Source organism: Trachemys scripta, chromosome 14, assembly GCF_013100865.1.
Source record: "Trachemys scripta elegans isolate TJP31775 chromosome 14, CAS_Tse_1.0, whole genome shotgun sequence".
Taxonomy (NCBI): domain Eukaryota; kingdom Metazoa; phylum Chordata; order Testudines; family Emydidae; genus Trachemys; species Trachemys scripta.
In genome coordinates, this window is record NC_048311.1 from 10,666,560 (window position 1) to 10,681,568 (window position 15,009).

At 46.0% G+C, this 15,009-nt stretch overlaps 1 protein-coding gene across 1 annotated transcript in view; it reads right to left on the reverse strand.

The window, feature by feature from the left end:
* Positions 1-441: 441 nt before the first annotated feature.
* Positions 442-15,009, reverse strand: part of SHISA6 (shisa family member 6) — a 389,490-nt gene continuing 374,922 nt past the window's right edge. The window contains exon 7 of the mRNA XM_034790260.1: positions 442-2,211. Coding sequence (XP_034646151.1) covers positions 1,658-2,211 — 554 coding nt within the window. The 3' untranslated portion in view covers positions 442-1,657. The remainder of the gene's footprint in view (positions 2,212-15,009) is intronic.

Here is a 15,009-nt window from a genome sequence, read left to right on the forward strand (position 1 = left end):
GTGTGGGGGAGGGGCAAAGACAGCTAGTTACAGGGTAAGAGAGGAGGGGCCATTTATGGGATATGATGGGAGGGGCAGTTACTGAGTATGTGGGGGAGAGACAGAGAGATGGGCCAGTTAAATTAGCAATTATTAAGACGTGTATTTAAAATCTGAAGTCATTCATGATCTTATCCAGGCAGGGGGCTCCATTCTGCCAGTTGGGAAAACATGTGCTCATGTGATGGGAACTGAATGTGTGACATATTGAGCAACTGTTGAAGGGTCATTAACATGGCCACAGACTTGGTCTGGGATGCTGACCTGCCTTTTGAAAGCTCTGAGATTCTTCCCAGTGCACAGAGGTATGTCCTAGTTTGAATTATTTCTACAGAATGTAAATACAGACTGAAATACAAAACACCTCACAACTTTTGGACCCATGAGTCTATTTTTGAAAGAATTTACAAATACTCTGTATCTAATTAGTATTATACATCAGATATACAACATGCCCATTTAGTATAATTATGTTGGATATATAATTTATGCACATGAAATGTAACTGTCTGCTCATATGACGATTGGAAAATATCCATCTAGTTTTGGGTTAATAGACAAACTTTTCTGTCTGTCTCTGTTCAAACAGATTTAGCAGAGAGTTTTCCATTCCTCTGAAATGGTGAGTCCTCAGTTGTCACTGAGAGGAATAATTAGGCTCAGAAACAGAGCTGAGGAATTGGACTGGGATGAGATGTTAATAGGATGGTGAAATCGTGGCTCCACTGAAGTCAATGGGAGTTTTACTATTTCAACAGAGCCAGTGTTTCACCCAAAGTGCTTTTTAGCAATGTAATGATGGGTGAGTTTTGGTGCCTCTGGCATCATGTTGGCAAGAAGCTGAAACAATGAAATCCCACCCCTGTTTTCTATTTACAGACTGCAGAAATTAGGATGAGTGCAGAAAGGGCCTAACGAGCATTTCAGCATAATTGTGCTTATTGACATGTCAACCCCACTACTTCCTACACTGAGAGAGCAGTCGATTTTTAGGCACTATTATATTTCTGGTTTATGAGTATATTTAATATAAACAAGACTTCATTTATCAGCTAGGCTAATTGTGTCACTAGAACTGACAGTCCCCTAGTAAGCTTTGATTTTTAAATTAGGAAGAACAACAGCTACCTGGGGGACATCCTAACAGCTAATGCTTGACTGTGACTATTAGCAGCCAAGAGCAATATAAGTAGTCACTGAAAAATTCAGTACTGGCCAAAAGGGCTGGTGTGAGAGATAGTGACAGGGCCCCACCCTGCCAGGCTAGGATGCTGCAAACATACTGTGGGCTCTGTGAGACTTGGAGCAATTGAAGTTTAAAAGTCCTAAATTCATAAAAACGAATGAGTTACAGCAGATAAGCCCTTGGAAGGTGCCACCAACTGCTATGGCTTTCTTTGACAGAAACTGGCGCATGTTGGGGATTCTCTCCAATTGCCCGTTTTTTCTTCTTATGTCAACAACATGAGAATGGTTTTAAAAACAATGCAGATGTGACTGTCAGAAAAGTTTTTTCAGACACTCAGTTAGAGGTTATCTTGGCCTGTAAGGCCACTGCAGTTTGGGGTGCTGGGGTCACACCAGTCCTTACTGATTATCTACAATGCACCGTGTCATATCAAACAGTCACCTCTGTTTTGCTCGCTGTGCGGTAATGGTGGTGGTGTCCTGGGATATAATGCAGTTGTTCCACTGTGTTGTGCCGTCGGGAGGCGAATGCTTGGCGCTTGGCGGAAGTTTGGTTCATACATAAGGTATTGTACAAGTTATTTGAGGCACTGGGATGGGAGTGCATCTTTGTCATCCTGTAGCGATCCAAGACAGGCGTAGAAACAAAGACGTCTGTGTGTGACAATGCGCGTGACATGGACTGGTCTGCGAAACCTGTGCGCTCCGGGGAGAGCAGGGGGTCTTGGGAATGGAGGCGCTCTGCGGACAAAAGCTGTTCATCAGAGAGGATCCGTTCATAGGACATGCTGAACTCCTCGGGCATGACCCTCTCAGGGGACAGCACCCTGTCCTGGGACATAGCCCGTATGGGTCGGCGGGGCCGTTCTCTGTGGTTGGTCTGTTTCTGAGACATTTGGATGACATTGAGAGGGAGGGTCCCTCGTGCTGCCAGATCAGGAAGATGTCTCCTCTTCATGTAATATTCATCAGCTTCTTTGTCAGCTGGGAGGGGAAAAGAAAGGGAAACAGTGTTAGGAGCAGCTGAGGGTGTTGGCACAGGAGGGAGAGTAGGGATGGTGTGCAGAGAACAGCGCTCTGGAACAAGGCCTCCTGGTGCACTGGATAATGTCTGAAGCAGCACAAACATGGAGACCCATCAGGCCTTTCACCTTATCCTTCAGAGGTTTAGCCATTGCCAGAGACAGCCATAGCACTGTGCTATCAATCATGGAACTCAAAGGTCTACTTGCACTGTGTGAATATGTATATATTACACATGGACACAGTGTACATCATGTGTATGCACACACAGCCATACAGGTACAGTGGGGATATCAGTTCGTACATGAATGACTTTGTGCTATATCGCAATTGTAACATGTCACACAATGAACCCCATGTACTGAGTCCATGTCACAATATTGTGTGATTTGTAGTATTACCAGGTTACTGAGAATTCGAGAGGGTTGGAAAAGAAAATTTCCAGTCTGTGGGAAATTCTGACATTTAGAAATTTCCTTTTGTCCCAAATTGGAACAAAAAGCTGAAATTTCCAAATTTAGCGTGAAACAAAAATAACAAAAAATTTGTTTCAGAAACATTGAAGCATCCTTATAAAAACATTTCATTTCGAAGGTCGAGATGTTTCCTTTCAACGGTATCATCCTGACTTTTATATTATATTATATTATATTATATTATAAAGTGATTTTGTTGTTTGTCAGTGACTGGCCATGAATCTCCCATGGATGTTGGTTTCAATCAGAGTCGCTCTCTCTGTATTTTTTCAAAAAAAACTTTTTTTTTTTTTTTTTTTTTGTAAATTCAGCTGCGAACTCATTCTGAGGGGCGTAGGGTGCTCCTGTGGGACACTGTATTTTCTGTTTGGTGTTTAGTTTCCTAAGGGCACTGGATATCAGTGCAGAAATATGAGGTTCATCCCAAAGTCTCTGAGAAGCTCAGGGAAACAGAGGCTGACATACAAACCATTCAGCTCTGTGCGGTGCCGTTTGTTCCATGAAAAGTGAACTGGTCTGCCTGTCATTCTTCTGTCTTAGATGCTCTGTTACATAAATAGGGACTCAGCACATCTTCCCTTTTTGTTGGATTTTAAGCCACATAAGGCTTGGAGTGGAGGTACATTGGCCTTGAGATGTCTGTCTGACTCATTGGTACCACCACAGTACCTGACCCTGAGCAGGTAGAACAACCTGCCAAAACTAGGTTACAGCCTGAAGAAACAACCCCACAATTATTCCAAGGAAGCAGTTTCTGTGGCACCTTCTGGATCTTACCTTTGCCCTAATCCTGGGGAAATATGACCACCTGTTTAGAGTTGTGCAGTGTCTTTGGCCCTTGAACACTGGCCTGCTTGCATACTGCCATGGTGACCTTAAGTTAATATTGACACCTCTGTGATGATATGTAAGGGAGCATCTAGTCTTATTGCACACCATGCCCTAACAGCAGAATTCAATGTAATTCTTGTGTCATTGGGCTGGGGGACTGTTTAATGGCCAGGATTAAGGGTCAGTAAATTGCCTCTTCTGCATTCCTTTCACTGCAAGGCTTTCAGTGACTGCTCACAATGTGTCCAGAAACATCCAACACAACCAGGCCAGGGGGTCCCAACACCCCAGGACTTGTCAGTAGTCTTCACCCCAGAATGAAACACATACAGCACCCCTGACATGAAGTCACCTCTGCCGTGGAGGGCAGCAGTCCACTAGCTCTCAGCATGCTGCAAAAGTGTGTGTAGTGGTGGCTGTGTCCACAGACATTGAGGCTAATGCCTGTGCAATATTTGTCCATGCAGAACAGACAGGTTCATCAAAATGAACCTCTCCTGCAACTGCATGGGATAGCAAGGGCTGAGAAGTGCGTGCAGGAATATCGGTCCTTTGCTGTTTCCCTTTCCCTAGCTTCCTTGGATGGCACAAGCTTGTCAGTGAATTGCTTTGTGAAGGCTGCACACCTGAGAATATGTTAAGGACAATGCAAAACACTGGTTTCTCCAGCCTCTTATTCTCACTCAGGCTGAACAAGAGCATATTAAAGAGAACAGTAGGGGTGGGGGATGAAAAGCTTCAGCTCGTGGAAGCCTCTTTTCGTGTTCAGATGATGGAAAGAGCAAAACTGCTCACAGGCCAGTCGAAGCAGTCTCAAGGCAAGTGGGGCACAACATAGATGCCTTTGAATCTATCCTCGCTAAGGGGGCAATTACACAGAAACGCAACCCAAATGCTCCCTCTCTGTCTGATACAGCCACAAAAATGTAAGGCTGAAATGCCCTCGTGGAAGAGATATGAAGTCAGCTGGAAAAATATCGCAGCAATGCCAGAAGATATGGCCCCTGAAGTCTCTACAGGATGGAAGAAACGAGGAGAGGCTCGACAGAGAAGCCCGGCTGATTCTCCCCACCAGATAGTCTATTTCCTTAGAGAATACCAGCACTCCCACTTGGCCCAGCTGCCTGATTGTGGCCAGTGTCAGCAGAAGCCCACTAGACACAAGAACAGTTAAACATTCCTGGTGCTGCTGGTCAGCGCTAAAAACCTAGGCCATGGCCAGTGGGATGTCAGCAGTTTCTTAGCAAGTTAACCATTGGGGGAGGGATAGCTCAGTGGTTTGAGTATTGGTCTGCTAAACCCAGGGTTGTGAGTTCAATTCTTGAGTGGGTCATTTAGGTATCTGGGTCAAAAATCTGTCAGGGGAGCGGTCCTGCTTTGAACAGGGGGTTGGAGTAGATGACCTCCTGAGGTCCCTTCCATCCCTGATATTCTATTATTTCTATGAACAGCAGCTTGAGACTATGGGCCAAAGCCTGATATGAGACTTAAGCAGTGCCTGGGCCAGTCTTCTGTACAGGAGTGAATGTCACTGAGTTATCACTAACACTGGCTTGGCTTCCACTCTGTCCTGACCCACATTCTCAGTACCATGGGTGGGAAAGCCTCTGATTTCTAGTTTGCCTATATTGCACCATGCTCCTGGGTGTGTTGTCATCTGCAGGGATTGAATCTAGGGCCTCTGAATCTCCAAGCATGAGCCACTATTACCTGATCTACAGGGCCCAAGACCGCAGCAACCTCATCCCCCTTTATATGTGGTCCAGCCGCTAGATGGGGACAGAGCACCACATGGATAGGATCTGGGTTACACCTACATTTCTGTCTCTATCATCTTGTTCTGTATTTGCAGGATTTTGTTCTAGGGAGTATTTTGGGAGACATTTTGTGTCTCTCCCACTAAACTATTATTTGAAAAAAGCAACTGTTGCAAGAGTGTTTTAGTGGAGTTCAGCTTGTGACACTGCACCCCATACTCATCACAGTGATATTATTATATGATTATGACATAATTCTGATGTATTATATGCAAGATAGGTCATGTAAGATATCATTGAAAAAATTATGATTTACTGAATATGATTATTCTATTTGTATGCATGTATCATTTTTGTATCTGAAGCTAGGAATATTGATTATATATCTGTATGACAAATGTGTTTACACCTGGGGAATGCCCATTAGGTAGAATGCACTAAGTCTAGATGACTGGCTGGGAAAGGCTAGTAGAGGAAACAATAGGCCTTAGAAGAAGTTTATCTCCCACTGGGAAGATGGAGGATGGGGTTGTGGGATGGGGAGAGCAACCTGAGGATCCTACAAACAGCCTCTGACTCATGGTTGCTGTGGCACTACAGAGACATGTAATCAGGTCACCTGGTACTGGACTCCATCTTGGAATACCAGTGTTTTTCCACTGACTGGCATGGGAGCCAAGCTTTGAGATAAAGGGTTCCTGCCATCTGCAAAAGCTATTTAAGGCAGGGGAGTGACATCATCTTGGTTCTTCACTGACTCCCTGCCCCAAAAAGACTCTGGGAATCACCTGTGGAACAAGGACTGAACTGAGGGAAGTGCTGGACCCAGGCTAAAGGGATTTTTAGCCTGTGAAAGGAACACCTGGGCTTTTTAAGCTGTAAGCAAGTGCAGTTGGCCCCTTAAGAATCACTGCAGCCTGCTTGAATCATCATTTAGGGTGAGGATTTGGTACTCATATCCAATCTCTTTAGTATATTAAACTTAGTTTGCATGTTTTGTTTGTTTGCTAGGTAATCTGCTTTGATCTGTTTACTGTCCCTTATAATCACTTAAAATCTATATTTTGTTGTTAATAAACTTATTTTTGCTTTGTCTAAAACCAGTGTGTGGGAAACATAACTTGGGGCAGAAAGCAGTTACATATCTTTCTCCATATTGAGGGTGGGGGCAAACTTCATGAGCTTATGCTGTATAGATCTCTGTGCAGCAGAAGATGGTATAATTTTGGGTTTATACTCCAGAGGGGGGATGTGCACTTGAGTAGTTGGGCAGTGTCTTAGCTGTAGCCTCCCCATGCAGCGCTGATCACAGCTCTGTATATACTGCAGCTGGGTGTGTACCTATCTGTATGTGTGCTGGTCACTGAAGTACAATGTAAAGGGAGCCCAGGCTGGTGGGTCAGGGGGGTTCAGTGGTACCCCAATTCCAGGTGGCACCCCGGTGGGAGATAAACTTCTTCTAAGGCCTATTGTTTCTCTAATGACCCTCCCCAGTGAACCATCTAGGCTGAGTGCATTCTGACTAATGGGCGTTCCCCAGGTGTAAACACATTTGTCATACAGATTTATAGTCAATATTCCTAACTTCAGATACAGAAATGATACATGCATACAAATAGGATAATCATATTCAGTAAATCATAACCTTTTCAATGATATCTCATATGACCTATCTTGCATAAAAGACATCAATACTATGCCATAATCATATCATAATAACATCGATGTGAAGACTATAGGGTGCAGTGTCACACAGCTACTCTTTGTTTAAAAAACTTCTGCACCTTTAAAACACCTGGGAATGAATGGCTAAATTCCCCACTTCACAGAATCCAGAATCATTCACTGTCACCCAAATCAGCTGAAACACACTCAACCTGAACTTTGTCCTTTAAAAGATAGCATACTTGTAACTTTAGATGTTGTGACAATTTGGGAAATCTGTCTATGTACAGTTTATGAAGTCTGTTAGAGATTATGAACTCTGGTATGTCTGAGTCTTTAGGATTATCTTTGCTGTATTTTCACCTTATTTTCCTTGTGATAAGAAGGTAGGGAAGAGTGCCTGAGTGTCAGTCTCTGCATAGGATGGTGTGACATATCTAATTAAAATATAATCATGCAAATCATTATTGCTATCACTGTTCTATAATTGCAATGAATCTTATACAAAGTGTGACACATGACCAGAAAGGGTTAAGCATCCTGCAGGCTAATTGACCCAGATTCAACCATTAGAGACATGTTAGAAGAATATGTGAATGGTAATTAGGGACACTCCATGGTAGATAAACTAGAACTTTGAAATGAAACCTGTATTGTTAGAGAATTTGAGGTGATACTAATTGTATGTGTTTAATTATAGCTTGTTAAATGTTTGCCATGTAAACAGACAGTTCCTGTCTGACACTATAGCTATTGATTCACAGATCAAAAGGGAATATTAACATTTCAGTGAATCTTGGGTGCAATAATGTCATTGTCTTTATGGCTCTTTAAAGTTTGTGATAAACTGCTTAATAGATATCTTATGTTAATCCATATAGTTAATTACCGGTGAGGTTTAGGAAACAGAAGATTACACCAAAAGCCTAATGTTCACCCAGGACTGTATGGTCAAGTGGCTGCTAGAAAACTGTATAAAAGACTCTTGGGTCCTGATCCTGTCATCTCAGATCTGCTTGAGGCTTCATGCCGAAATCCCAATCCTGACTGGACCACCCTGAATATACACATTTGACTATAACCTATGAACTAATTCTGAAGAACTCTTTGCAACTACAAAGCTCACCAGCTCTGCTATGAATCTGAACCTCAAGAATTGTACTCATGTCTATATGTATACTGATCTTTTAACCAATACTCTTTCTCTTTTCTTTTTTAATACATTTTAGTTTAGTTAATAAGAATTGGCTATAAGTGTGTAACCTGGGAGGTAATGTGTCCGATCCTTTGGGATTGGTAGAACTTTTTAATACGATGAATAAGATTTTCAGTAATCCTCATCATATTTGACTTGGGTGTCTGGCTGGGTTGCTTTAAGGGAACTGTATTGTTGGCTTCTGGGTAACCAGTGAGGTATGATAGAAGCTGTTTTGTGCTGTTTTGGTAAATCTAAGTATTGGAATATCCACCAGCTTTGGGGATTGTCTGACCCGTTCTTTCCAGTTTACTCTAATTGAGTGACCTCAGTTGGCTCCCCTGGGACTCCGGTCACTGATGGTTGTTAAAGACCCACCACACCTGAAGAGATCTTGTCCTGAATAGATCTTCTGGTTCCTAAGAAATAAAATCATGTTACACTGTGACCTTCCAACAAGAGTATTTTAATTTTTATCTAACTTCTTTGTTTGCCGTAAACATCGCATAGATATTTTTCAAAATTTTCAGGCGGGGGGTGGGGGTGGGGGTGGGGAGAGTGACTTTTGGGTAGTTGCTGTAAATCATTTGTGTGAGAGTGAGTGAGTGATCACAGAACACTGGGGAATTGTCTTTGTGACATTCAGAGTCAATACACCCCAAGGGGAGAACAGAAGGTTTGGTTTAAACCTCCCAAAATAAGCAGTAAAACCAGCTTCTTTTTTATGTGTTCTCATACTGCTTCCCACCACATCCATGCAGAGACAATTGCCCGATCGTTGCACTCTGCCAGGTCACTGGAAGAGCATTCATGTTCAACCAGCTGGCACTGTAGGAGATGTTTCATATTTTGAGGCTCTCTGCCGCAGCCACAGGTGGTGTAGCCCCACTTGATCATCACCTCTCTAGCAGCCTACTCTAGTGTGGTGTCAATTAAGGCAATGCCGAGTTAACCAACTGATCGCATACTATGTTTTACTGTAAGATTATACCGAGTAAGATCGTTTATGAAGCTTTGTAATGCACATAATTTAATAGTCATGAGATATGTATACAGCTTATGGTTATGAATATATGTAGACATTGAAAATTATAACTGTAGTGTGACTTCAGCTTTACCTCGCAACAGGGCAGTGAAGTAATCAGGGAGGAAGGGCTATCTCAAGCATCTAATCATTGTCCAGCCCAGAACAAGAGGAACTATCAAAGCTAATGGGAACAGCCTGAAACTCAATAGAAAACCCAGCTTCAGAAACTCAGAAAGGAGAACACTTTCATCTCCCTGGATACACAATAGCAGATTTAAAGGTAGCCATCCTGCAGCAAAAAAATTTCAGGACCAGACTTCAAAGAGAAACTGCTGAGCTTCAGAGTAGCAGCCGTGTTAGTCTGTATCCGCAAAAAGAACAGGAGTACTTGTGGCACCTTAGAGACTAACAAATTTATTAGAGCATAAGCTTTCGTGGACTACAGCCCACTTCTTCGGATGCATATAGAATGGAACATATATTGAGGAGATATATATGTGATATATGCCATCATGTGCCAGCAATGCCCCTCTGCCATATTCATTGGCCAAACCAGACAGTCTCTACGCAAAAGAATTAATGGACACAAATCTGACATCAGGAATCATAATACTCAAAAACCAGTGGGAGAACACTTTAACCTGTCTGGTCATTCAGTGACAGACCTGCAGGTGGCTATATTACAACAGAAAAACTTCAAAAACAGACTCCAACGAGAGTCTGCTGAGCTGGAATTGATATGCAAACTAGACACAATCAACAAAGGATTGAATAAGGACTGGGAATGGCTGAGCCATTACAAACATTGAATCTATCTCCCCTTGTAAGTATTCTCACACTACTTATCAACCTGTCTGTACTGGGCTAGCTTAATTATCACTTCAAAAGTTTTTTTTTTCTCTTACTTAATTGGCCTCTCAGAGTTGGTAAGACAACTCCCACCTGTTCATCCTCTCTGTATGTTATATATCTCCTCAATATATGTTCCATTCTATATGCATCCGAAGAAGTGGGCTGTAGTCCACGAAAGCTTATGCTCTAATAAATTTGTTAGTCTCTAAGGCCTGGTCTACACTACGGGTTTAGGTCGACTTTAGCAGCGTTAAACCGAATTAAGCCTGGACACGTCCACACAACGAGGCCCTTTCTTTCGACTTAAAGGGCCCTTTAAACCGGTTTCTTTACACCACCTCCGACGAGGGGATTAGCGATAAAACCGGCCTTTGCGGGTCGGAATTGGGGTAGTGTGGACGGAATTCGATGTTATTGGCCTCCGGGAGCTATCCCACAGTGCTTCATTGTGACCGCTGTGGACAGCGCTCTCAACTCAGATGCACTGACCAGGTAGACAGGAAAAGACCCGCGAAGGTTTGAATTTCATTTCCTGTTTGCCCAGCGTGGAGAGCACAGGTGACCACGCAGAGCTCATCAGCACAGGTAACCGTCATGGAGTCCTCCCAGGATCGCAAAAGAGCTCCAGCATGGACCGAACGGGAGGTACGAGATCTGCTCGCCATATGGGGAGATGAAGCAGTGATAGCTGAACTCCGTAGCAGTAAAAGAAATGGAAAAGTATTAGAAAAGATCTCCAAGGCCATGAAGGACCGAGGCCATAACAGGGACACACAGCAGTGCCGCGTGAAAATTAAGGAGCTACGGCAAGCCTACCACAAAGCCAGAGAAGCAAACGGAAGGTCCGGGGCAGAGCCGCAAACTTGCCGCTACTACGCGGAGCTGCATGCGATCCTAGGGGGTGCAGCCACCACTACCCCAACCGTGTGCTATGACTCTCTCACTGGAGAAACACACAGGGAAGACGGTTCGGGGAACGAGGAAGATGACGATGGAGGTACTGTAGGTAGCTCACAGCAGCAAGGAAGCGGAGAAACCGGTTTCCCCAACAGCCAGGATATGTTTGTGACCCTGGACCTGGAACCAGTAACCCCCGAACTCACCCAAGACCCTCAGGGCACACAGGAGACCTCTGGTGAGTGTAACTTTGTAAATATTTGTAAACATTACAAAAAAAAGCAAGCAAGTCTGTTAACGTGTATGGGGATGGAGCGGAAATCCTCCAGGGACATCTCCAGAAAGCTCTCCTGGTTGAAATGGGGTGATTTTATTAAGGGGGACATTCAGAGGCGCCCGTTCCTGCTCTTCTGACCAGAAATGTTCCCCGCTGTTAACCACGCGGTGGGGGGGAGGGGTGAAGTGATCATCCCAGAGAATCGTGTGTGTGTGTGTGGGGGGGGTGGTTTACTTGTGTTTGTGCCGCATGTTAACCGGGAAACCGCAGCCCCCTCCTTTTACATTGAAACCCCATTTTAAATGGACAACCCAATTCATCCTTGATATGGGAAATGCGCTGCTGTTTGCAACCTTTCCCGCATGTTAAGAAGGTTAAAAAAGCCAAAACACTGTGGCCTACGATGGCTGCCTGCAAGCCGAAATATGCGACCTTGTAATGAAAGAGTGTACCCATTGTTCCCTAAAATGTGTCTTTTTTAACCACCTCTCCCTTCTCCTCCACCAGCTGCAAATGTTTCTCCTTCGCAGAGGCTCGTGAACATTAGAAAGAGAAAACGTAAGACGAGGGACGAGATGTTCACGGAGCTGCAGATGTCCTCCCATGCTGATAGAGCACAGCAGAATGCGTGGAGGCAGTCAATGTCGGAGATGAGAAAAGCCCAATATGAACGAGAGGAGAGGTGGCGGGCTGAATCGCGGGAAGAACAGAGCAAGTGGCGGGCTGAAGACGATAGGTGGCGTCAGCTTGCAGACAGACGGCAAGAGGCAATGCTCCGTCTGCTGGAGCATCAAAGTGATATGCTCGAGCGTATGGTTGAGTTGCAGGAAAGGCAGCAGGAGCAGAGACCGCCGCTACAGCCCCTGTGTAACCAACAGCCCTCCTCCCCAAGTTCCATAGCCTCCTCACCAAGACGCCCAAGAACACGGTGGGGGGGCCTCCGTCCACCCAGTCACTCCACCCCAGATGATCGCCAAAGCATCAGAAGGCTGGCCTTCAATAAGAGTTAAAGTTTTAAAATGCAGTGTGTCCTTTTCCATCCCTCCTCCCCCACCCATCCCAGGCTACCTTGGCAATTATCCCCCTACCTCTGTAAGGAACTAATAAAGAATGCATGAATGTGAAAAAACAATGACTTTATTGCCTCTGCAAGCGGGAGGGGAGGGGAGGGTGGGGTGGGGTGGTTGGTTTACAGGGAAGTAGAGTGAACCGGGTGGGGGGGGGGGTTGGAGGGTTCATCAAGGAGAAACAAACAGAAGTTTCACACAGTAGCCTGGCCAGTCACAAAACTCGTTTTCAAAGCTTCTCTGATACGCACCGCGCCCTGCTGTGCTCCTCTAACCGCCCTGGTGTCTGGCTGCGCGTAATCAGCGGCCAGGCGAGTTGCCTCAACCTCCCACCCCGCCATAAAGGTCTCCCCCTTACTCTCACAGATATTGTGGAGCGCACAGCAAGCAGCAATAACAATGGGGATATTCTTTTCGCTGAGGTCTGAGCGAGTCAGTAAGCTGCGCCAGCGCGCTTTTAAACGTCCAAATGCACATTCCACCACCATTCGGCACTTGCTCAGCCTGTAGTTGAACAGGTCCTGACTCCTGTCCAGGCTGCCTGTGTACGGCTTCATGAGCCATGGCATTAAGGGGTAGGCTGGGTCCCCAAGGATCACGATAGGCATTTCAACATCCCCAATGGTCACTTTCTGGTCCGGGAAGAAAGTCCCTTCCTCCAGCTTTCGAAACAGAGCAGAGTTCCTGAAGACGCGAGCATCATGTACCTTTCCTGGCCATCCCACGTTGATGTTGGTGAAACGTCCCTTGTGATCCACCAGGGCTTGCAGCAGCATTGAAAAGTACCCCTTGCGGTTTACGTAGTCGGTGGCTTGGTGCTCCGGTGACAAGATAGGGATATGGGTTCCGTCTATGGCCCCGCCACAGTTTGGGAATCCCATTTCAGCAAAACCATCCACTATTGACTGCACGTTGCCCAGAGTCACTACCCTTGCTATCACCAGGTCTTTCATTGCCCTGGCAAATTGGATCACAGCAGCCCCCACAGTAGATTTGCCCACTCCAAATTGATTCCCGACTGACCGGTAGCTGTCTGGCGTTGCAAGCTTCCACAGGGCTATCGCCACTCGCTTCTCAACTGTGAGGGCTGCTATCATCTTGGTATCCTGGCGTTTCAGGGCAGGGGAAAGCAAGTCACAAAGTTCCATGAAAGTGGCCTTACGCATGCGAAAGTTTCGCAGCCACTGGGAATCGTCCCATACCTGCAGCACGATGCGATCCCACCAGTCTGTGCTTGTTTCCCGGGCCCAGAATCGGCGTTCCACGGTATCAACCTGCCCCAGTGACACCATGATTTCCACATTGCTGGGGCCCGTACCTTGTGTGAGGGCTGTGTCCATGTCAATTTCCTCATCACTCTCGTCGCTGCGCTGCAATCGCCTCCTCGCCTGGTCCGGGTTTCGCCTTGGCATGTTCTGGCTCTGCATATACTCCAGGACAATGCGCGTGGTGTTCATAGTGCTCATAATTGCCGCGGTGATCTGAGCGGGCTCCATGATCCCAGTGCTAGCTATGGCGCCTGGTCAGAAAAAAGGCGCGAAAGTAGTATCTGATGGACCAGGAGAAGGAGGGCGGGAGGGAGGGAGGGAGGGAGGGCCGAGTGACGACATGGCGTACAGGTACAGGAACAGGGAGAAACACAAACAACTGTCACACAGAATGGTCCCCCCAAAGATTAAACTGGAAACCCTGGGCTTAGCAGGCCGTTGATTTCACGGAGGAAGGGGAAGCAAATGAACACAGAACAAATCTATTTTTTACATCTTAAGGTGGCAGCCGACGCTGCAGCATGAGTGACAGCCATACCAGTATGACGACGATGGGTACCAATCATAATATGCCATCATCTGCCAAAAGGCAAGGGGCTGCTGCTGTGTAGCAATGCAGCCCCACGTCTGCCAGCCCCACGTCCGCCAGCACCCAGCATCGCCCTCGGCCTCTTCTGGGTGCTTAGCAGACAATATTGGGCAATTGGCAGAAAATAGTATATTATGACTGGTAACCGTCATCATCGAAACAGTAGCATGTCTGCCCAGGTGGCCATGATTGACAGCCATACCAGTACGACGACGATGGGTACCAGTCATAATATACCATCGCCTGCAAGGGGCTGGTGCAATGCAGCACTATGGCTGCCAGCCCCATGGCTATCACTCATGCTACACCGTCTACCGCCAAAAGGCAGTTAGCAGCTGCTGCTGTGTAGCAATGCAGTCCCACGTCTGCCGGCACCCAGAGGACATATGGTGACGGTGAGCTCAGCTGAGCTGAGCGGGCTCCATGCTTGCCGTGGTATGTTGTCTGCACAGGTAACCCAGGTAAAAAGGCGCGAATCTATTGTCTGCCGTTGCTGTGACGAGGGGGGAGGGGCCTGACGACATGTACCCAGAACCGCCCGCGACACTGTTTTGCATCATCCGGGCATTGGGATCTCAACCCAGAATTCAAAGAAAAGGCGCGAACCGCTTCTCGGCTCGAGCTGTGGCGCAAACGTAGTATCTGACGGCCTAGGGGAAGGAGGGAGGGGGGCCGAGTGACGACATGGCGTACAGGCACAGGGAATTAAAATAAAGAACGGTGGCTGTGCATCAGGGAGAGACACAAACAACTGTCACAGACTGGTCCCCCCCAAAGATTAAACTGAAAACCCTGGGTTTAGCAGGCCGTTGATTTGACGGAGGGAGGGGGAAGCAAATGAATACAGAGAAAATCTAT